We start from the raw sequence: 21,636 nt of genomic DNA, 5'->3' as shown, positions 1-21,636 counted from the left end.
CCATCTCAATTAAGTACTGTATGCTTTTTATACTTTTAGTAGTGTGTCCCACAAACAGCAAATATTTTCAAAAAAAGTAAGACATCTTTGGGGGTGCTTTGATTCATTTTGGGGGTGCTGAAGCACCTCCAAAACTGGGCTAAAATCGCCCCTGATTTAATGTCTCACACACAGCCCTTCGAAAGGGGAGGGGGGCTGGCTGCTTCCAAATAGAGGACATTTCGTTCATAATGTTGTAAATCCCAGCCCATTATGTATTCATGATTTGAATCCTGGGTTGTGTGAAATCTCAGAAATAAACCCTAGACAAAGTGAATCTGTGAACTAAGGTGTAGGTGTGTTAGGTTATGTTGTGGTGATCCTCGAGTTGGGGGATTTGTGTTCATACTGGAGTGCAAAATTAAAACCAAGATGGACAAGAAAAGTTCAAAGCCATCAGGTCCTCAGTTTAGAAAAAAGAGAAAAGAGGAAGAGAAACGAGCAAAAGATGCAGGTAAGCAGATGTGTCATTGGATAATGGCAGGTCATCCTGAAACAATCAGAATCAGAATCAAAACACTTTATTAATCCCTAAGGAAACTATGTGAATTACAGTTGCTCCAAGAAGAAATGGTAAAAATAGCAACTGTAACAGACTAAACTCCAAACAATACATTATGTTACAGATTTTAATATTAATTAGTCATTGTTAATTGTTGATTTGTCCTGTTCTCATTGTATGAGGAATTATGATGGCTGTTTGGTAGCTGTTTGCATACAATGCATCAATGCATACTCTCTCTCTCTTCATATGTGTGTGTCTGTGTGTGTTTCTCTGGCGAAATTCAGTATGGTTCCGACAACAGTTTTATGTTAATGTATAATCCTAAATATGTTTTATGTGTGTGTGTGTGTGTGTGTGTGTGTGTGGGGGGGGGGCGCCAGAGGGAGTGTTTGCCCAGGGCGCCAAATGGGCTAGGACCGCCACTGGGCAGAAATATTACTGTTCAGTGCCTTGTAACTTGAATTTTTCGTGACATGGGGTATTCGTAAGTCGGGGTTCTACTGTATACATAAAAAAAGATCAAAAGTATACAGATAAATCGTTTCCCAAAGTGAAAATACCCATCTATAGATGAAAATTTAAAGCTGAAGTTATTTACTGTCTACAGACAAGTTTCCTTCTAAGTGCATAACAACATATCAAGTTGTAACAATCACGTGAGAGTCCAGCAGCAGGTGGAATAAAGAGTCTTGCTTAACAGCTCTAACAAAGGGACTTACAGCTCCTCAGGTGACACGTGTTTAAAAGACCACATAGATTATACAGCAACATGCATTTGAAACATTGCAATGAACAGTTATGTTTCTACTTAATAAAGCCTGAAAAACACAAACACTTATGTAACATCAAACAAGGCTTTTAAAACATGCATCATGTATAATGGTAAATATACTGCCGACTTTTTCTAATCTAATTCATAATTAATGTCACTGATGTTAATGAAGAGCATGTGTCTCCAGTGTCAGCCTGGCTGATTTCCTTGTTAATGCTTGGGTGAAAAACAGCATTTTTTTTTTTTTTTTTTTTTTTTTTTACAACAAATGCGTAAAGCAGTGTACACAATCATTAACCCAAGCTCTACCAGCAAGCAGGTTTTCATTGAGGAGATCATGTTTTACACCATCAGTAAATGCAGAGGCTGGGATTACATGCATGTGACAGTTCTTTCACGATAATGGTTTGTATAAAGATTAGATATGGCGGTAAGACTATCCTACTCTTTGAGCAGAGGGAAAATTACAAGAGCAATGCGCCCCCCCCCCCCCCCTCTCATTTACCCTCTATCTAGCTGTAATTTTTTTCATTTAATTTTAATAATCGACAGACATTCTGATACACAGAGTTCATTCTTCATTGGTTTTTGGTACTAATGTAGAACAATGTGTATAGTTTAAGCTGGAATGTAAGTGAGTGGTGGCTGGAGCCGTATTTGCTGATCTAGTGGTATCCACCTTCTATAAGTCTGTTACCTAAAATGCTGAACAAGGGTCATAATGCTTACGTAATCAATCATGTTTAGGAAATTATGAGAGTGTTCGACTTTATGGTCTTTTTGTGGCAGTTCGATTCAGGAGAAAGACACAGTACAACAAAAAAGGTGTCTGGTCTTTGGGGAGGGAAGACTTTAGGGAATTATAACCAAAGAGAATACCGCGCATCGTTATCTGGCCTTGGACCAAAGATTGTTTCTCATAGGTGTCATTACGATAATAAAAGAGTCCAGAGTGCATTCTGTATGGCAAGACTAAAGTAAGGAATTTGGAAACACAACTTCCAGTGCAGGGGTAAGACGTTGTCCCTTCTGGAGTGTCCCTAATGATGGACTTTTCCTTAGCAGATAAACCCAATGCACATTTTCTTGTTGTACCTCAGGAAAAAAGCTTTGGCTCACATGTCAAGTGATGTAAATCCGCATAGATGGCAGCTAATTAAAACATATACAAAAGGACACTTGTGTAAATCGAATCAAGTATTTTGCTATCATTATTACTTTGAAATTCTTTTAAAATCAGTAATGTTTTATTTGTGCTTTTGAGTATTAGGAAATAGAAATGAGACATGCTGTAGCTGTCATAATGCACGTGGACTGAAATGCATAAAAAAATCGATATTTTAACACTTGCATGGCTACAGTTTCTATACATATATTAGGAATAACAACGTATGCCTCTTATAGTTCAGTACAGATAAAAGCAGACCTTTGGGGGCTTAACGATGTATTATTGCGTCATGCAGTTTAAATCACGGATTGCCCCTTTAAAGACAAGTTAATTTGGGGAACTTGGACAATAATTAAAACGGCGCGAGGTGGGAGGGATGGTTTAGTAGTTGAAACAAAAGCTCTGCTTAAGAAATGCCCACTCCAGTCACCATTTCATTTTTCTTAACTCTGGCCCACTGTGTAAACCCTGAGCCGACAGAAACCAGTAAGATGACGGACTATGAAACTTCAACGGCTTTCCTCGGAGAGTGGGGATGTTTCCAGCAGCAGGTGTTTTTCCTCCTTTCTTTGACCGTTATCCCTAACGGTTTGACTGCCCTTTCCACGGTGTTCCTAGCCGACACGCCGTCCCACCACTGCCTCATACCCGCGCATCTCAACCTCACCCCCGAGTGGAGGAACAGCAGCATCCCGCTGGAGCAAGAGAGCAGCCAAGGTGACGCGTTGGTGCGCAGCAGGTGTTCCAGATACAAACTTGTTGATATCCTGAGTTTCTCTGAAAAAGGCTTGCTGCCCGACGTTGATGTGAATCTGTCTACTGTGCCGAAAGAAAGCTGCTTGGACGGATGGGAGTATGACCAGAGCATCTACATTTCTACTATCATATCGGAGGTATATATACACGCCTTTTTTCTAAATGCGGAGAAGGCTGCTTCTGCTTTTATGCTGAGGTAGAGCTAGGCGACTGTGTATAGCCCTATAGGTTAAATGTTGTGATATAGAGGAAGTGTGTTAGCTAAACTCGTGTTATTATGGGAATTCATCACAAAGTCAAACAAGATGTGGCAACAATTTCTCAAATAACACAAAATCTCTAATTTGTGGAAAACTGGCCCTAGGTTGTGTGGTTTACAGGAACAATGCTGTTTTATGCTTTTAGATTGTTGTTTAACATCTGGAACACACTGTGCTCTTTGGTTTTTCTTGAAGAGAAAACACAACTAAAAAAAAACAGCAAACCTTTTTGAGTGTGATCTGCACTGTATATATCTCCTATGTGTTTTTTCAGTGGGACCTGGTTTGTGATGAAAGCTGGAAGAAACCTCTGACTTCTTCTTTCTTCTTCTGTGGAGTTCTCACCGGTTCCTTCATTTCAGGACAGCTCTCTGACAGGTTATGGACAAGATAGCTTAATTCAGTTAAATTCTACTTATTATTATCAATTGTTAAATTCTAGTCCTATGCTTCAAATCAGTTGAGCTAGAGTACTATTGATCTACTGAATGAACACATGTGGAGTAATGTGACCTAGCACATTTAAACTAGTATTTACTGAGGAATAGTTTTTAAAAAAAAAAAAAAAAAAAACCTGTTATGCCCAACTGTTTATTAATATAGCTAATCCTACCACACTATATGTTAGATATGATATAGAAATAAATGCCCTTAAGCTCATATTTATTGCTGCAGAACTAAGCTGTTGAACAAAAGTCACTGCATACAGTAGGCTAATCAGGATGCTCAAGTTAATTATACACTTTTCATTCCACAACTTTGTGTCACAGCATCAGTGAATCACAAAATGATAAAATTTTGAGCCGCATGTTAATCATCCAGATTAATTTTTTAAAAACACATTAATTTATATTTATTAGCAAAACAGTGTCAAACCACATGTTACAAATGTTTTACCACATGTCCTGATACTAAACTGGTCAGCTTCCAGTCGAGACCAGTTATCTATAGCTCTGCTGTACTATGAAACAAAAAAATAAAACAAAAAAGGACCCTATGCAAGGCAAGATATCTCTCTTTTCAAACGATTGCAACTATTGCAAAAAAAGATGAAAAACAGGCCTTAGAACAAATTTAGATGATTCATAACTCATTGCATTTTGTTTTTTATTGAAAGCAGCTCTTGCATAATCCCTCACAAAGTCTAAACACATTTCCAGCACAACTCAGAAGCCAAGTTGGGTTAAAGGGGAAAGCCATTGTTACTCAGAGTAAGATTTTGGGGGGAAAACTTAAATAATTAATTTTTTGCTTATGTCTCAGAAAACCACACAATTTCAGACTATTTCATTTGTACTGGACGGAAGCTAATGGCAGGGGCGAGGATGAGCTATCCAGTAAAGTTGCTGTAAAACAAAATTGTAATTAAAAAGAAGCAAAGAGATGCAGTACCAGGGGATTGGTCAGTCTATATGTTATTGGTAGTCATTAAGTGCACATGTAAATAATCTCATTTACGTACATGCAGAAAAAAAGAATATACGAGACCTTATTGTTGTTGTGAATTTGACTGACTCTCCCACTTTATAAAACATGCTGATTTGTTCAGTCCTGCTGTATTTCAATTTCAGGTATGGGAGAAAAATAGTTCTGTTTGCTACTCAGGCAATTCAGACGGTATTCACATTGATCCAGGTCTTCTCTCCATCTTGGACGGCGTTCTGCGCCCTGTTCTTTGTCGTTGGGGTGGGCCACATTTCCAACTATGTGGCTGCGTTTGTGTTAGGTACTCTATTCAAAGGTTTTCAGATGTGTTTTTTATAATACAAAACTTTTATGTAATGTAACTTGTAATTTGAATGTTTTTTATTTATTTATAATTTTCCAAGGAGCGGAGATATTAAGCCCATTTGTGCGGACTGTTTATACCACGGCGGGTGTGAATCTGTTCTTTGCTGCGGGCTACATGCTTTTGCCGTTCTTTGGTTTCTTCATCAGGGACTGGAGGATGCTCCTCCTAGGCCTTTCACTGCCTGGCTTCTTCTTTGTGCCTCTCTGGTGGTAGGTAGGTGTGTGTTTGTGTGTGACTGTACATGTTACGGTAACTGATAATGCACAGCTGTACATCTGGGGAGTGTTAGGATTTTTTTTTAGTGTAATCTAATTATTTTCCCTTGGATCCTTTTTAATGAAGCCAGTAAAAAAATATTGACAAAACATTTACATGATGTCCTGACTGCGCTTTCTTTGGTTTGAAAAGACTGAGCCTCTGTTTCTGCCCCCTCTTTTGTTTAATGAAAAAGGTTTATCCCAGAGTCTCCCCGGTGGCTACTCTCTCAGGGAAGGATAGAAGAAGCTGAGGCCATAATCAGAGACGCTGCTAAGAAGAACAAGGTTGAGCCTCCATCAGTCATCTTTAGTCCCTTGCAGGTGAGACCTTTTTGGGTGCAGTGGTAGAGAAGCGGCAGTTCTTTTAAAATATTTAGGGAAGACAAAAATGCCTTATCTGTCAGTGTTTTCTCTGTAACTGTGAAAATCTGTTACTGTCACTACACAAATAATTTAGAAAGAAGGCTGTTTTACTGGAGATAGGATTGCTGTTTTTCATTTGTTTTCAGAAATCACTTAGACACTATAATATTAATGACTGAACAAGATAGTAAGACGGTAAATATTTCTTCTTTTCCAGGAAAATTTTCAGTATTTCTAGGTGAAAGGGCAAGAAGCATGAACCTTTTCAGGTTCACTGCTCAGTGTGCATTGTGATGTAATCATTTACTGTTTTCCTGTTTTCTGCATGAATGAACGTTAATCTGGTGGCTAACAGACAGACACATTGTCAAGGTTCATTTAACACCTTTCCTTCTTGCACTCTTGCACTGGATAATGTGCCTTTTAACTATTGAAGGAAGTCGACTTTAATCGACAAGGAGTTTTCAACGTGCTGAAAAGAACACCAAGCACTGTTATATTGTGCTTGAGTACAGCTGTACATGTTTTATGAGCCTAAATGTGTATAGGTTAGATAGGTTAGCTGGTAAATGGTTGAGTATATGGTTAAACCTGTAAGGCCTAAACTTTAACAGCAGTTGAACAAAAGTGTCTATTGCATAAGAACTGATTAAACCTGTAACTGCAAATAAAGGTAAGTTTATGAAAGAAGCTGTGAAGACAACATGTTTCTTAATATTACCTTGGTTTTTGTCTACCTGAATTCACTTCATAGAAAAACTGTCTATTAAAAAATTAAAGACACCATTACCAAGAAACTGAAAAGAACCAATCCAAACCCCCCCCCCCCCCCCGATAATAATTTTCCATTATTATGCTTAATAAAATAAGCATAAGCAATAAAATTACCAGTTGAACTCTACGAAAGAACTTTAAAAAGTGGGTCTGTTTTTTTCCACAATGCATTCCTCCATTCAGATGACCTCTGTGTTATTTTTTTCAACTTTGGTTTCTTGAACTCTATTCAAGAAACCAAATTGCCACATTCATGAACTTTATCCTGCGCAGCAATCTCTCCCCCTTAGAGATAATGTACCCTTAGCATGGGTTACAAAATGTTGTTTTTTTTCCTCTGTTTATTGTAACAAGGTCTAGAACAATATAGACGTCCAATGTCTTTATGGAAGCACATTTTTATATTTCTGTGAACAGATCTGCTAAAAAAATGTGTAGAGTTAGCATTTATTTGGTGTCATTTCTAGAAACTGGGAGTAGATTATGGTGGTTTTTGAGGGATTTTTTCCTTGGGGGGGAATACAAAGCTGAATACTTGACTGCTGTCTGTTTAAAATTATAAACATCTGTCTCAAGCAATCCATGGGGATATGATTAGCTTACAAATGTGGTATTACTGCAAATGGCAGTATAATATGCGGTTTAGGGGATATAAATGCATCCCCTCCCCCAACTTTATTATTATTATACACGGAAATATTGGCTCATTTAAATTAAAATCCTCACATTTGAATATACTGTACACACACACACACACACACACACACACACACACACACACACACACACACACACATACACACATACATACATACATACATACATACATACATACATACATACATACATATATGGAAAATCTGACCCTGAACCCACAAGCTTCTCTCTGGTTACATTACTTCCAGACTCTGCAGGCTCTGCTTGTTAAGTGTTTGTTATTCCACATGCATCGATGCCCCGCAGGAACAACTTAAGCCTGAGAAGAGAAGGGCCCACAACATCTGTGACCTGCTTCGTTCTCGAAACATCCGCTGGATCTCTGTCACGCTGTGGCTGATCTGGTGAGTCCCTGCTGTCCCACCTGACCCTCACATTTGGTACCGTGACCCTACACACACACAGCTACACACATTCAAGCACTCACATGTAGGCATAAACACACACGACTGCTCACATTCACATACAAAGTTTTAACCTGTTCATGCATCACTTTAACCACATGTCAGCCTGTTTCACTAACAACAAATAATGACCTGTCGGGTGCTGTGAAGCCTGCAACTAAGATCAAAATCAGGTTTTGCATAACTGCACAGTATGCCTGTATTCGTCCTGTGCACGCTTCCTTGCTGAGTCCGAAAACAGATGCAGCTGCATTTCTGTTTGATCAGGAAACAATTTGATCAAGCTTTACACAGTTAAGTCTTTGCTAGTGGATAAGATTATATTTTTTCTTAACCTCTGAAGTTAAACATATTAATATGAAAATATTTTTAGGATGCATATCCTGAAATTATCATTTGGAATAAATATGTATTCACACATTGCATATTACAATTAACTGACTTATAAAACTCAAATTTTTCATTTCTCTTTCTATTAAAAACTTGTTTTGAGTGCTTTAGGGTTCCTGTAGGGGAAACCCAAGATAAGGTTGAGTTGTGGTTCTCGTTTGACTTGCTTTTGTAATTTTTAGCTAGTCACCTTGTATATAAACGGGCGGCTGTGGCTACAGTGTAGCTTGCCATCACCAGTGTGTGAATGTGTGTGTGAATGGGTGGATGACTGAATGTGTAAAGCGCTTTGGGGTCCTTAGGGACTGGTGAAGCGCTATACAAATACAGGCCATTTACCATAAACTAAAAAATGGACAAAGACTGCATGACATCACCCAATGGTTTCTTATCTGCTTTGAAGTTGTGGTTTTATGTGTTGCAGTCTTATTATTTTAGCCAAAATTGTCAATTGTTGGACATTGATGTGCTAAACAAGCTAGCAATGCTAGCTAGCTTGGTTAGCAAGGCGTATCCATACACACTATAGATGCATTGCACACACAAAGATACCTGTTAGTTAACATACTAAAAAAAAAGAATTTAATTAGCTTAAATGAAATGTGGCACAGAGCTGGGAACATACTCAGCACCTATCTGTCACCACATTGAGTTTAAAACATAGATGTAGCTTGAAAAAATGTTGCCAATACAAAAGTGACTGAAGCCTACATTCTTCAGAAATCAATGGATGAAGTTGCAGTAGCTGCAGCCATCTTAAAACTGTCTATGCCACTCACTCAGTGCAACCATGTTCCTTATCTGCCACAACTTTGAGGCTTAAGGCAACTTTTGAAAAAAGACAAAAATAAAACTAAGTCCCCTATCAATATAAAATGAAAAAATAGCTCTAGGTTTATTTTGTTTCTTTCTAGGCATAAAAACTGTAAAGTACGGAAGTGTAGAGCAGCCACCCAGGCAAAAGAAAAAAAGAGCTATATCATGTTATAACGTGAAAAGTTTATTGTTCTAACAATATACTATCATGTTAGTACAAAATACTTTTCACGTTTGAACAACATAATATCACGTTATTACAACATACATAATTATCACGTTTGTACAATATAATATTTATATTGTACGACCGTGAAAGGTTTTTGTTATAACGTGATAATTATGTATATTGTAATACTTTATAGGATATTGTACAAACATGAAAAGTATATTGTTAGAAAAATAAACTTTTCACATTATAACGTGATATAGCTCTATTTTTTTTCCCCTGGCTGGCAGCTTCAAGCTTCAGTAGTAAAGTACTTCAGGGCTTTTGATGCCATTATCAACTGACCCTAGAAAATTTCATCTTGGCTTTGTTTTTCAGCACTTGTAGGAACCACTTGGACACTCACTAACTGTGTTTATCTGCACTTTTAAAAGTTAAACAAAATTCTAAAATGGATGTTCTTAAAACATTATGAAGCTCTACAAAGCTAAGACAAACTTATGTTACACCACCTAAAATACTAGATTTAGCCTTTCATCTATAACATACCACTTCTCACTTTTAGTGGAGGTTTTGTAGATGTTGCCATCACAACATCTACAGTGTCAAACCACCAACAAACTAAAGTCTGTTGTTGATACAATGTTTCGTTATGTTTCTGACTACTTTGTAGTGCCATACTATTGAGATCTATAGAATAAGGATACAAAAAGGACACTTTATATCCTCACAGGAACACCTTGACCATTGCCTATTTTGCTGTTTCCCTGAACACGGCAAACCTTCATGGGAATGTGCACTTCAACTGTTTCCTGTCAGCTCTGGTGGAGGTACCAGCCTACATTTTGTCATGGACTATGTTTCGCTGGTGTTCCAGACGGCTGACTCTGTCCTCATCATTGTCCATGGGAGGGTTGTTTCTGCTACTCATTCAGCTTATTCCAACACGTATGGCACTTAAATGTTTTGTTCAAAACTGATTTATTATAGCTGTAGTTTCTGGCAATCTTTAATTAGTTTTTTTTATATCATTATATATTATGTTCACATGTTCTATTTTGAGTGTTGTTCTCATATTTATTGATTAAGTACAGTCATTTTCAATCTTTTGCAAAACTATACCGCTGTTTGAACACATAAGTTACATCAAACCTCAAACAATTTAATGTGTTTTCCCCGTAGATCTGTTCTCTATGGCGATAACACTGGAGATGATAGGGAAGTTTGCAGTGACGATAGCGTATTCTTTGGTCTACGCCTTCACAGCTGAGATCTACCCAACTGTGCTGAGAAATACAGCTCTCGGTGCCTGTTCTATGGCCTCCAGAATAGGAAGCATTACTGCTCCGTTCTTCATTTACTTAAGTAAGGATCTTCTGTCCTCTCTTCAAAGTTGTGTTAATCACTGGTCACAAGGATGAAAAAGAAACACGTTTAAAGTGAGGAGAACATATGCTAAGCATTCTGCCATTACATCTAGCTTATTCTTAGTTTCTCGTTAAATGAAGGTGTGTTTATGCATTTCTTTTCATCTATTTTAGTAAATACTCTGTCACAGGGCTTGAACATTTAGACGTTCAGTGTCAGATAACTTGGGATTTTGAAGTTTGGAGTTGAACTAACTCCTCAAGGAAACCAGACCACACACATCCAAGGAGAAGATAGCAACTTAGAAATGTCCCAACTAGAACTAAACAACAAAAAATACCACCAGCTGAAGTATAATAGAAGACTTGATTAGCAATCAGAAAGGAAACAACAACCTTCAGTTAAAATTTACAAGTTTCTTAGCATTTAAGGGATTTTTTCTTTGTAACCATTGTAGGCAAGGTTGTTTTTCACTTTCTTAACTTCCTTTGATATGTTGCCACAGGAAGCTATTCCGTTTCACTGCCTTACATCCTTATGGGAAGCCTTACAGCCTTAGCAGGGTTGCTGAGTCTCCTGCTGCCTGAGAGCTTTGGAATGCCTTTGCCTGAGACCATTGATCACATGCAGCACTTTCCCGGGTAAAGAAAGAGTTTCATTATAGAGTGAGATTAGGTAAAAAGATTATTTTGCTCTTTTTTTCAGTGTAGTTTAAATTTACAATTGTTGCGGGTTTGGTAGTTTTACTTTCCGGTGTTATAAAGAGAGGCCAATCTTTCAATTTTAAATAGTTTTAAACATAAAGTTTAAATTTCTTTTTTCTTGTATCGCAATTTTATATCATTATATTTTTTTTCCCAAAAAATGTGTTTGCTTAAATTTTAAACTTAAAAAAAAAGAAAGATACAGATTACTCTTTTACCCAACTCTGTTAATTTTTTGGTGTGTTATTTAGTTCACAAGCTCAAACACATTTGCCCTTTGATTAGCTAAACTGACAGCTAAACTGAATGTGCAAAGATTAGATTCTTGCTTGTTTAATAAGTAACGTCTATTTGCATATATTGAAAACACCCTCACATGCCCTTCATCTTGCCTACATGCAGTTAGTATCAGGGATTATCGTCATGTAATATATATTTCTCAATATATTTGTCATAGCTACAATTGTGTTTAATCAGGTAAAGGTAAAAAAAAAACTGATAAAAAGCTCACTGCATAAAAGACTGACTGTGCTTTGCTGTCATCTTGACCATGTCTATATGCCTAAATGCACTGAGTTGCTTAGATATATGTGTTCATGAGCAGTTGAACCTATGGAAGTGAATAGTGAGTTTACAATATTTTATTGGTGTCGCTATTATTTAGTAACTCGGAAATTTACCCAGATTCGCCCAGTCTGGTCAGCCAATCCCATATAACAGATATTAAAACATATAGTGGGAATGAGATAATTGTTTGACAAGTGTTTCCACTTCCTCTTTAGTCCAGGACAGAAAATCAACAGAAAATGCTTGATTATGAGTTTATATTTTCTTCCTTCTCTGTAGATGCTGTCAGAGAAAGCCTTACACTCTCACACACACGAGACAAGAGGAAAATGCTCCTGAATGAAAGACTACATAAACAAGGAGAAAAGTGAAAATCTGACTTGATTCGAATCACTGGATGAGCAGAGATTGTGTACTCATTTCCACTAAGTGACCTCTTTATGGACGTAGGTAAAATTATTGCTGTGTTGTCACTGGATGTATAAAATTATATCAGTTCAAGGGGACCAGAGAGGTAATTTCCTTACAAAACTGGAAAAAAAAAATTTATATTATAGCAAAAAAATATTATAAAAGGAAGCTTATACTCACCACCAATTTGACAACATTAGGATGTACAGTAGGAAACTTGAAAGAGTAACTTGCAGAAGGTTTGTAGAAATCAGTACTTTGCTTAGAATATAGTGGGAATACATAATGCAATTAATGCATTTTTAATGGAAGGTTTATTCATTAATTGCTTACCATGAACCATGATCTGACCATGATCTGCCACTCTGAATGACATCATACATGAGTATGCTATAAAATACCCAGAAACCACAAAGTAATTCTTATTGTGATGATAAGACACCAGGAAGTAGATCGGCTAGGAGTAGATTGATAGTAGAAAATAGTAGATCAGCTCAAGGCCACAACTTAAGGGGGACTTATAAAAACAAACACACAAACAAGTAACCATTATAATGTAATAAAAATAATGTTTTCTTTGGATTCAGCTGTTAATCAGATGCAACCAATTACATGGTGCTGCATGTCAGAAGAAGTTCTATAGGCTAACTAATTACTCAGTCACACTAGAGCAGGGGTGTCGAACTTCAGGCCTCAAGGGCTGGTGTCCTGCAGGTTTTAGATATCACCCTGGGTCAACAAACCTGAATCAAAAGATTAGTTCATTACCAGGCCTCTGGAGAACTGTAAGACATGTTGAGGAGTTAATTCAGCCATTTAAATCAGCTGTGTTGGATCAAGGACACATCTAAAACCTGCAGGACACTGGCCCTCGAGGCCTGGAGTTTGACACCTGTGCACTAGAGTAAAAATAGGGCAGCAATTTTACTGTGACTAGGAAACATGTTTGGTTTTCTGGTGATTGCACCGATTTCTTTTCTTTTTTTTTAATATTTGGGAACTGACTACAAGTAGCTGCGTCAGCCAGCCTTTAGCCTTTGGGGGGCCACTTTCAAGAGCAAGGTGAATGCACAGCTGGCCTACAAGCCAACCTGTCATGAACAATCACCATCTGACTCAGACTGACTGCAGTCCTTCTCAGATGAACTGGTGAAGGTTTGAAAATAATTGTTGTCTAATTTAGGAACCCCATTCATTCACCAAATAATAACAAAGTGATAGACTGGCTCTGTTTTATTTTTGTTATTTCACCATCCTGATACACCAAGGTCGCTTTGATGTGAGTGGTTGCAGACCTGGTTCCTGGTCTTTAACCCTTTCATGCATAGTTGTCACTACAGTGGCCAGTGATGTGTCACTCCATACCCGGGCACCCACTGGACGTTTAATGTTACTATAGATGTATGACGTGTTTCATTATAATTACTGTTATTTAACCCTGTCATGCATGAATTATGACAACCTCAATCGAGATTTTTTTTCTTAAGTATTTTTATTCATCTTTTCATGCCTAAAGATGAATAAAAATATTTAAGAAAAAATCCTGATTGAGGTTGTTATAATTCATGCATGAAAGGGTTAAAGCAACCATTTAAATGAAGTGAAATGAAGTTTATTGCACATGGTTACAGTAACTTTGTTCATGCTGCAGTTTCCAATCACAGTTGTGCTTTCTGTGGCTGTAGCATAATAAATGAAGAAAGGGTAGGTAGAAGAGATAGATTTTCTGTCATTACTAAATCATTATTTCAGTAGTCACTCTTTACACACATCAACAAATTCACTAATTCTTCACAAATTATGACTTCAGTTACAGAAAATTATTCATAAAGTAATTATGAGTTTGTCAGACGTGCCCTATTGAAAATATTGCACATCAAACAAATGCAAACATGTAATAAAATAATGCTTTATGTTTCAAGATTAACCAAATTACATAGCAAAATTGCTGGCAGCCTGTTCTGCTAACCGACAAGGACATTCAAGCTGCTGCTCCAAAAATATTGGTTACATTAAATTTACCTTCAGTCATACACACTGTTAAAACAACACCGTCTGGATTCAAATTGTGTAATTACTTCGTTTTCTTCACCTTTATTACCATGTTATTACTGACTCCAATGCAAAGAACAGCAAAAACATAGCAGTGAGACACAGGAAGTAAAAACAATATATTCGTGAGTCATCAGTGCTGGAAACAATCATAGTTGACTTTTAAAAATCTTCACGTGTTTTGATTGTCCTTTTCTAGTAATGAAGGGACATTTCATTCTGTGCGAGACAAAAGACAAAGAAAACACAGTTTTGTTTTTGCAGAAAGGACGTCTGTAAATGTGTCACCATCTTTGTGTTTACTGCCAAATTAGTTATTGCTATTTTGGTGCTTTTAAGACACTTATACTAAGAGTCAATTTTTGTAGTTGCAGAGTTACTACGTATCACAAGTTTGAGATCTACGTCTGAGGTCAAGTTTTTATGACAAGTTTCACATTCAATAAATATTACATATGTTCTTCCAACTGATCTCACCTTTGTCTTTTATGCATCTGTTCAATAGTTTGAGGCAAAGGCCGTCCGAAACTCTCTGGTAGGAACATAGTAGTGAAGGCAGACACAACAGCAAGAGTCCCCAGTGTAATATAAGGCAGATATTTAAAGTACTGACCTGCACAAAGACAGGGAGCAATTAGGATTGGAGAAAGACCTTGGCCTTGTGTTCATGCAACGTAATGTAGTGTGGGAATTTGTAGTCTATACAGACCACTAGATATACTTGATAAAATGTTTATTTATGAAGATTCGAGAAACATTCCGTCACTCACTCAGCTTTAACAAAAATGGTGCAATACAGCTTCCCACTCTGGATACAGTAGTACACATTCCTGTTGCAGTATTCCTGAGTACTGTTGGGAACAGCTCTGCTGTATATACAAACATCAGGGCAGTACCGGTCGTAAAACCAAATTTGCCCACCATCTCTAGAGTAATAGACAGATATGATAGACCTGAAGGGAAAAAAAATTAAAGATTCGTATAAGGCTATATACTAATTTGCTTCAGTACCTACTTCTAATATCGGTATTTGAGATAAGATTTGCCTGAAAAAACCTCAGACATATAAATAAATAAATAAAACCTCTGAAACTCCTATGGACACAATATGGTGCATTTTTTCTGCTTACCATGAGGCACAAGTTGAATGAAATACAGTGATACTCCTCCAAGGAGCAAGATGCTTACGACAGCGAGTCGTCGTGGAAGGTATTGCAAAGCCAGCCAGCTGGTAATGTATGCTGGAACCTCCACGGCTGCTGAGATGAAACAGCTGATAAATGGATCGGCATGGAGTCGAGATGTATTTAGGGATAAGCCAAAGTAGCCAGTACTTAGAGTGAACCTGTAAACATATGTCAAATAAAACATGGTAGCAATCTGAAAAGGAATCTGCTTGGAATTAGCAGTAGTGGGTTTATATTATCTATTCATGCAATTGAAAGATGAGGTTTTTGTTATTAATCATATTACTACTGCACTTCTCACTACCAAAATCAATAATCACATCTCTGTAATGTGTTACGTTACAATGCATCACACTCCAACTCTTCCCAGTGACTTGCCAGTAATGAGCTTTTCTGGGAGACTATTGGGATTGCATTGAAAAGGACCTTCAAACGCTTGTCACCAGTGAATACTGCTAGTTGTGTTCACTGAGTGCCAAACCAGCAGGAATTATGTGTCTGCAAGGCCAGTGCAGCCAGCTCTCTGGTGATTATGGGCCTGCAGTGGGTGATGGTGCTGCAAGTGCTTGTAAAAATATAATGTGAATAAATAGAGCAAAACACTGCTCTTCTAAACAAAACTGTCTTTTTTCCTGTTCTCTCATCATTTATGGGAATTCAGCGATACACAGGATATTCTATTCATCCCCAAAATATAAGTGCTTTGAATTACTACTCACCACACAAGGGAGAGAATGATCGATGTGTTTCTGATGTTTGCAGTCCTTAGCAGGCTGAAGATATTGTGATGTTCATTAGCCTGAGTCTTATCTGCCTAAAAGACACAAAATCCCAGTTTCAGCAGCTGTACTCTGAACTCTGAGCATATGGTAATATCTGTTGCTCCAGGGTTCTATCCCTTTTTTGGTAACAGTAATATTTCTGATCATTTGGGTATTGTCGTGTGTAGTGCGAGAGGTATTAATGTGTCTTCCTCAGATTCTCTTTACGTGCCTGAATGATTTAATTCAAAGCCAACTTACTGGAGAATCGTAATCATCAAAGATGACCTGTGGAGCCTCTACTTTGTTCTTCTTGGCAGCATATTTCACTATGTTCTCTGCTTCCTCCACTCTTCCCTGTGAAAGCAGCCACCGAGGAGACTCTGGGATTAACCTGCATCAGTATTCAACACAAAGAAACAAAAAGATTTAGCCTGGATCCGGTGGAACAGAAGTTATAGTATTGCTTATTACTCTCTTTGATGCTTGGCCAGAAGTTATATATTGTACAGGGTGGGCCATTTATATGGATACACCGTAATAACATGGGAATGGTTGGTGATATTAAAGTCCTGTTTGTGGCACATTAGTATATGTGAGGGGGCAACTCCTCAAGATGGGTGGTGACCATGGTGGCTATTTAGAAGTCGGCCATCTTGGATACAGCTTTTGCTTTTTCAATAGGAAGAGGGCCATGTGACACATCATACTTATTGGTAATGTCACAAGAAAAACAATGGTGTGCTTGGTTTCAACGTAACTTTATTCTTTCATGAGTTTCTCTTTGTTCACAGCCATTGACATGTCAATTAAAGTCCTGTTTGTGGCACATTAGTATACAATTGACATGTCAATGGCTGTGGGTCCATTCTTCATTAGGGTAACCTCAAGGCCACTGGATATTTGAAATTGCTACATGATGATGTGCTTTTGTTTTTTCAATAGGAAGAGGGCCATGTGACACATCAAACTTATTGGTAAGGCGACAAGAAAAACAATGGTGTGCTTGGTTCCAACGTAACTTTATTCTTTCATGAGTTATTTGCATGTTTCTGACCACTTATAAAATGTGTTCAATGTGCTGCCCATTGTGTTGTATTGTCAATGCAACCCTCTTCTCCCACTCTTCACACACTGATAGCAACACCGCAGGAGAAATGCCAGCACAGGCATACCATAGACAATTGCCTTCAGATGACCCCAAAGACAAAAGTCTAAGGGGGTCAGATCGGGAGACCTTGGGGGCCATTCAACTGGCCCACGATGACCAATCCACTTTCCAGGAAACTGTTCATCTAGGAATGCTCGGAGCTGGCACCCATAATGTGGTGATGCACCATCTTGCTGGAAAAACTCAGGGAACGTGCCAGCTTCAATGCATAAAGAGAGAAACACATCATCATGTAGCAATTTCAAATATCCAGTGGCCTTGAGGTTACCCTAATGAAGAATGGACCCACAGCCATTGACATGTCAATTGTATACTAATGTGCCACAAACAGGACTTTAATTGACATGTCAATGGCTGTGAACAAAGAGAAACTCATGAAAGAATAAAGTTACGTTGAAACCAAGCACACCATTGTTTTTCTTGTGACATTACCAATAAGTATGATGTGTCACATGGCCCTCTTCCTATTGAAAAAGCAAAAGCTGTATCCAAGATGGCCGACTTCTAAATGGCCACCATGGTCACCACCCATCTTGAGGAGTTTGCCCCCTCACATATACTAATGTGCCACACACAGGACTTTAATATCACCAACCATTCCCATGTTATTACGGTGTATCCATATAAATGGCCCACCCTGTATAATGAATTCATGAGAAGATAAACTTAACACAAATGCAGCTTTATTTTTTTCAAGAACAACCTACCACCAAAGAGGAAGGTAGAGAAGGCCAGGGAGAGATATACCTAACAAGAGAGATGTCCAGTCCCTTAAAAAGTAGGCAAAGAGAGGAAGCATCATAAAGCCAAAGGCAAAGGCAAGACATACACCCATGGATGAGAAAAGGACCCGCACATTGCCAGTGAAGATTTCAGTGCCTGCACACACAGAGAAAGCCAACAGAAGTTTTGACGTAATGGAGGTTATTGGACACATTGTTGCAGTAACCAAAGAACCAAAAATATGCCTTTACCGAGCACAAAAGCAGAAACATAGTTAGAGCTTTGTCCCAAACCGCTGATGAACAGGAGGATGCAGAACACTGTCCAAGATGATGAGAAGATTTGAACAAAAGTGAAAAGAGTCTGAAGTGCCATGGTCAGAAACAGAACTGGCTTTCTTCCAAATCTACAGCGAAAAGTCAAAAGATGAAATAAATGTAAAAAAAATAAATAAGACATACTGCTTATCATAAAGTATTTATTATGAAGTATTTATTATAAAGTATACTTGTGTGTTTAGTGGTAATAGCAATATAATACTCCGCAATAAAGTAAAATTGTAATGAGGACTTTTATTACATGCTAAACAGAGCAATTGTATTTTTTAAGAATTACATTTACTTACAGTCTTAAATGTATGTACACTAGAATAAGGCGATAACAAGTTGTGGTTTTGCAGGAAAAAAGAAATAAGAAATAAACAATAAATATATATTGTTTGTTTTTCCACAAAATTAAATAGTATTTTGTAAAATTACATTACTTATTACTGTTTGTAAGAATTGTACTTGTACTTATTCTAGTGTACCTAACTTTAAGTATTTGTAGGTAAATATAAGTACATTTTAATTTCAAATAAAATAAATTGAAATTAAGTCTAATTACAGGAAGCCATATTATAAAGTATTAATATGTAATGATAGTTAGAAAGAATTTAAAAGATCAATATACAGTTTGTGCTGCTTAAAAGGGGGAAACAATTATTATTTTTAACTTTACCTGTCTGACAGCTGTCCTGAAATAAAGGCTCCAACTAAAACTCCCATGAAGTAAACTGTGGAAGTAAACGGCTGCTTCCACTCTTCACTGCACACCAGGTCAAACTGAAATGTCCAGGCATAAAAAATTGAATAGAACAATACAAAGACTTCAGGGTCTGTTTATGCTTGGTCAGATCTTAATTTTCAATTGTCAATCATTGTTCAAATATCTTCTGTATTACACACTTACCTCAGAGACTATAGTGGATTTATAGATATCTTTGCTATAGCTCCACCCATCAACACACCCCTCTTGCTCCAGGTTAGTGAGATTAACATCCTGGCCTGGAATATATCCCTGAGTTGAAAGATTTTTGACCAAATCCAACCTGTATCTCCGACATCTGCTCAGCTCCAGCTTCCCATTCACCATCTTGCAGGTAAATAAATGCATTAATTTATTTACTTTTCTGTGAAATTGTGTTGAATACCATACTATAAAGGAAATAGCATGCTCTAGAAAGATAAAGAAAAACGAATCTAAAGTAACTGCAACAACAACAAAACAAACAAAAAAGCAAGCAAACAGAAACAAACAAACAAATACTGAAATGTAGAACTGGATAACAGAAGAATTAGGTTATTGACAAAAGAGGGAAAAAAACGAAACTAAACAAGTAACAAAATACTTTCAAAATAAAACAGGAAGTAACCTAGGGGGGAATTACCTAAAAGAGACAGGGGTACACTGGAAAGGCCAGATCAAAGTAAAACACAAGCGATCACAATACAATTCAAAAAACCAACAGAAACAAGATCACAAAGTTTCAACAACTAAAGATTAGACACAGAGGCATTACTATTGTAAAGATAATCTTAAAACCTGTAAGAACTCTGAAAAACACAACTCAAAACTAAAGCTAAAATAAAGAATGGTTAAAAATAAACAAGAATGCAAAGTCCAAAAACATAAAACCCCAAACCATGACAGTATTTTGACCACTTAGTGCTCATAATAACCCTTCACACATATAAATATATAACCTATCATAAAATATGACCCTTCTACTTTATTGAGCTTAAAGCTAAAGCTGGCTTTGCAGAATGCAAAGAAAATACATCTACAAAGCTGCAAATATGATCATTAAAGTAAATATCAGACACACACATTTAGACATTTGCACATCCTCCAACATTAACATATAATTCAAACATACAACATGTTGTATGTATGTAGAAAAAAAGTAGGTAATTACAAGTAATTGTGAATTCGCTTTAACTGTCCTGCCCACTAAATTGGTCTGAATGTGAATATAAATAATATATAATTGTGTGTTACTGTATATGCCTTTTAAAGTGTTGGTATTGCATTTGACTAACTCTGTTTCTAAAGAAGGAAGTTATTTCAAATGTAGCTTTTGTTTATGCTGTGCTAGCTGACTGACTGAGTGATATTCACAGACTTTTAGTGGGAACTATCATTCCTTCCAACCATGCAGCATTTCCTTTGCCACTGACTGTCATACAAATCCAAAGCAGATTTCGCCCCACCTTAAATGATTCATATTTTCAAATATAAATTTTGTCATCATGACTCATCTGTCAAAACGACTTAGTTACAGAACGCATTGTTGAGAAGTTATCTTGCATAAGCCAGACTTTTATAATGATGTTCCAGTTTGTGTATCAAAGCTGCAGAGTGAAAATACTATTTCTCTTTCAGCTAAATTTTTGCTTTATGTGAAGTTTTTCTTTGGCTTGTAATTCACAACTCAAATTTCATACTGACATTTCAGACTAAATACATTAAATACCTTTGAAGAAAATATTAGATTTAGACGCTTTGATTGCAACATTGACACAACTTATCTGTATTGGTGTTGTAAAGATTACATGCAGCTCTTCTTGTTTCTTTTAATTAATAAACTTCTTTACCTCCATTGGAATGATAGCTTGATGCCAGTCTTCTGTCAAGTTAATATCGGGAATCAGGCAGTGGTGTCTGGGAATGTCAGTCAGGAAGATGAGGGAAAAAGAACCAAATCCATTTGGCAACACGCTGGCACAAAGTAGGAAGAAAACACTTTGCTGGAAATGTCCCCAATGACCAAGAAATGCTGTGACTTCATCATAATCCTGCATACTCTTGGAATTCTGTCTTTTAAATCACTTCTTGATCTATTGTGAAAGTAAAAAAATAATATTTATGCAACTTTTGCTTTGAAGAGTAAGTGCTACTCTGAAAGTGAGGACTCCTGAAACTCTGCAGAGCTTTTATGTTATGTGCATTCTTAAAGGTATCAACTCCAACTTTGACTTTTTATAGTCATCACTGGGTTATAGATTACAAAGGCAATAACAAAATGCTCAGATGTTGAAAGATAATCTTTGACCATCACTTGCATAATAGGTTTCCAAGAAATATGGGAAAACTTCCAACTTGTGCAAGACAGCATTTATTATTAACCATCTATTGAGGATTTATTGGTTTGTTTACATGAAGATTATCATATCTAGCTGATGCCTTAAA

General features: G+C 37.1%; 2 protein-coding genes across 4 annotated transcripts; one reads left to right on the top strand and one right to left on the bottom strand.

Moving 5' to 3' along the window:
• Positions 1 to 1,915: 1,915 nt before the first annotated feature.
• On the top strand, positions 1,916 to 14,751 carry LOC146510237 (organic cation/carnitine transporter 2-like). 2 transcript variants are annotated; one of them, XM_085175121.1, is made up of 11 exons: positions 1,917 to 3,201; positions 3,271 to 3,377; positions 3,775 to 3,878; positions 5,072 to 5,226; positions 5,330 to 5,501; positions 5,744 to 5,870; positions 7,650 to 7,747; positions 9,916 to 10,130; positions 10,365 to 10,547; positions 11,056 to 11,191; positions 12,101 to 14,751. In XM_085175121.1, exons 1-11 carry the CDS (start codon positions 2,898 to 2,900, stop codon positions 12,162 to 12,164), a joined length of 1,665 nt encoding a protein of 554 aa, XP_085031247.1. In that variant the 5' UTR covers positions 1,917 to 2,897; the 3' UTR covers positions 12,165 to 14,751. The 2 variants fall into 2 exon arrangements, with proteins under 2 accessions (XP_085031246.1, XP_085031247.1); XM_085175120.1 differs by having other exon boundaries at positions 1,916 to 3,377.
• On the bottom strand, positions 12,367 to 21,504 carry LOC146510236 (organic cation/carnitine transporter 2-like). 2 transcript variants are annotated; one of them, XM_085175127.1, is made up of 11 exons: positions 21,042 to 21,504; positions 19,357 to 19,539; positions 19,126 to 19,229; positions 18,378 to 18,532; positions 18,111 to 18,282; positions 16,494 to 16,626; positions 16,191 to 16,285; positions 15,415 to 15,629; positions 15,055 to 15,237; positions 14,762 to 14,897; positions 12,367 to 14,503 (listed from the first exon to the last, which is right to left on the bottom strand). In XM_085175127.1, exons 1-11 carry the CDS (start codon positions 21,246 to 21,248, stop codon positions 14,434 to 14,436), a joined length of 1,653 nt encoding a protein of 550 aa, XP_085031253.1. In that variant the 5' UTR covers positions 21,249 to 21,504; the 3' UTR covers positions 12,367 to 14,433. The 2 variants fall into 2 exon arrangements, with proteins under 2 accessions (XP_085031253.1, XP_085031254.1); XM_085175128.1 differs by lacking the exons at positions 18,111 to 18,282; positions 18,378 to 18,532.
• Positions 21,505 to 21,636: the final 132 nt, after the last annotated feature.

Source organism: Neolamprologus multifasciatus, chromosome 10 (genome assembly GCF_963576455.1).
Source record: "Neolamprologus multifasciatus chromosome 10, fNeoMul1.2, whole genome shotgun sequence".
Lineage (NCBI taxonomy): Eukaryota > Metazoa > Chordata > Actinopteri > Cichliformes > Cichlidae > Neolamprologus > Neolamprologus multifasciatus.
This window is presented reverse-complemented; position numbering and strand designations above follow the sequence as displayed.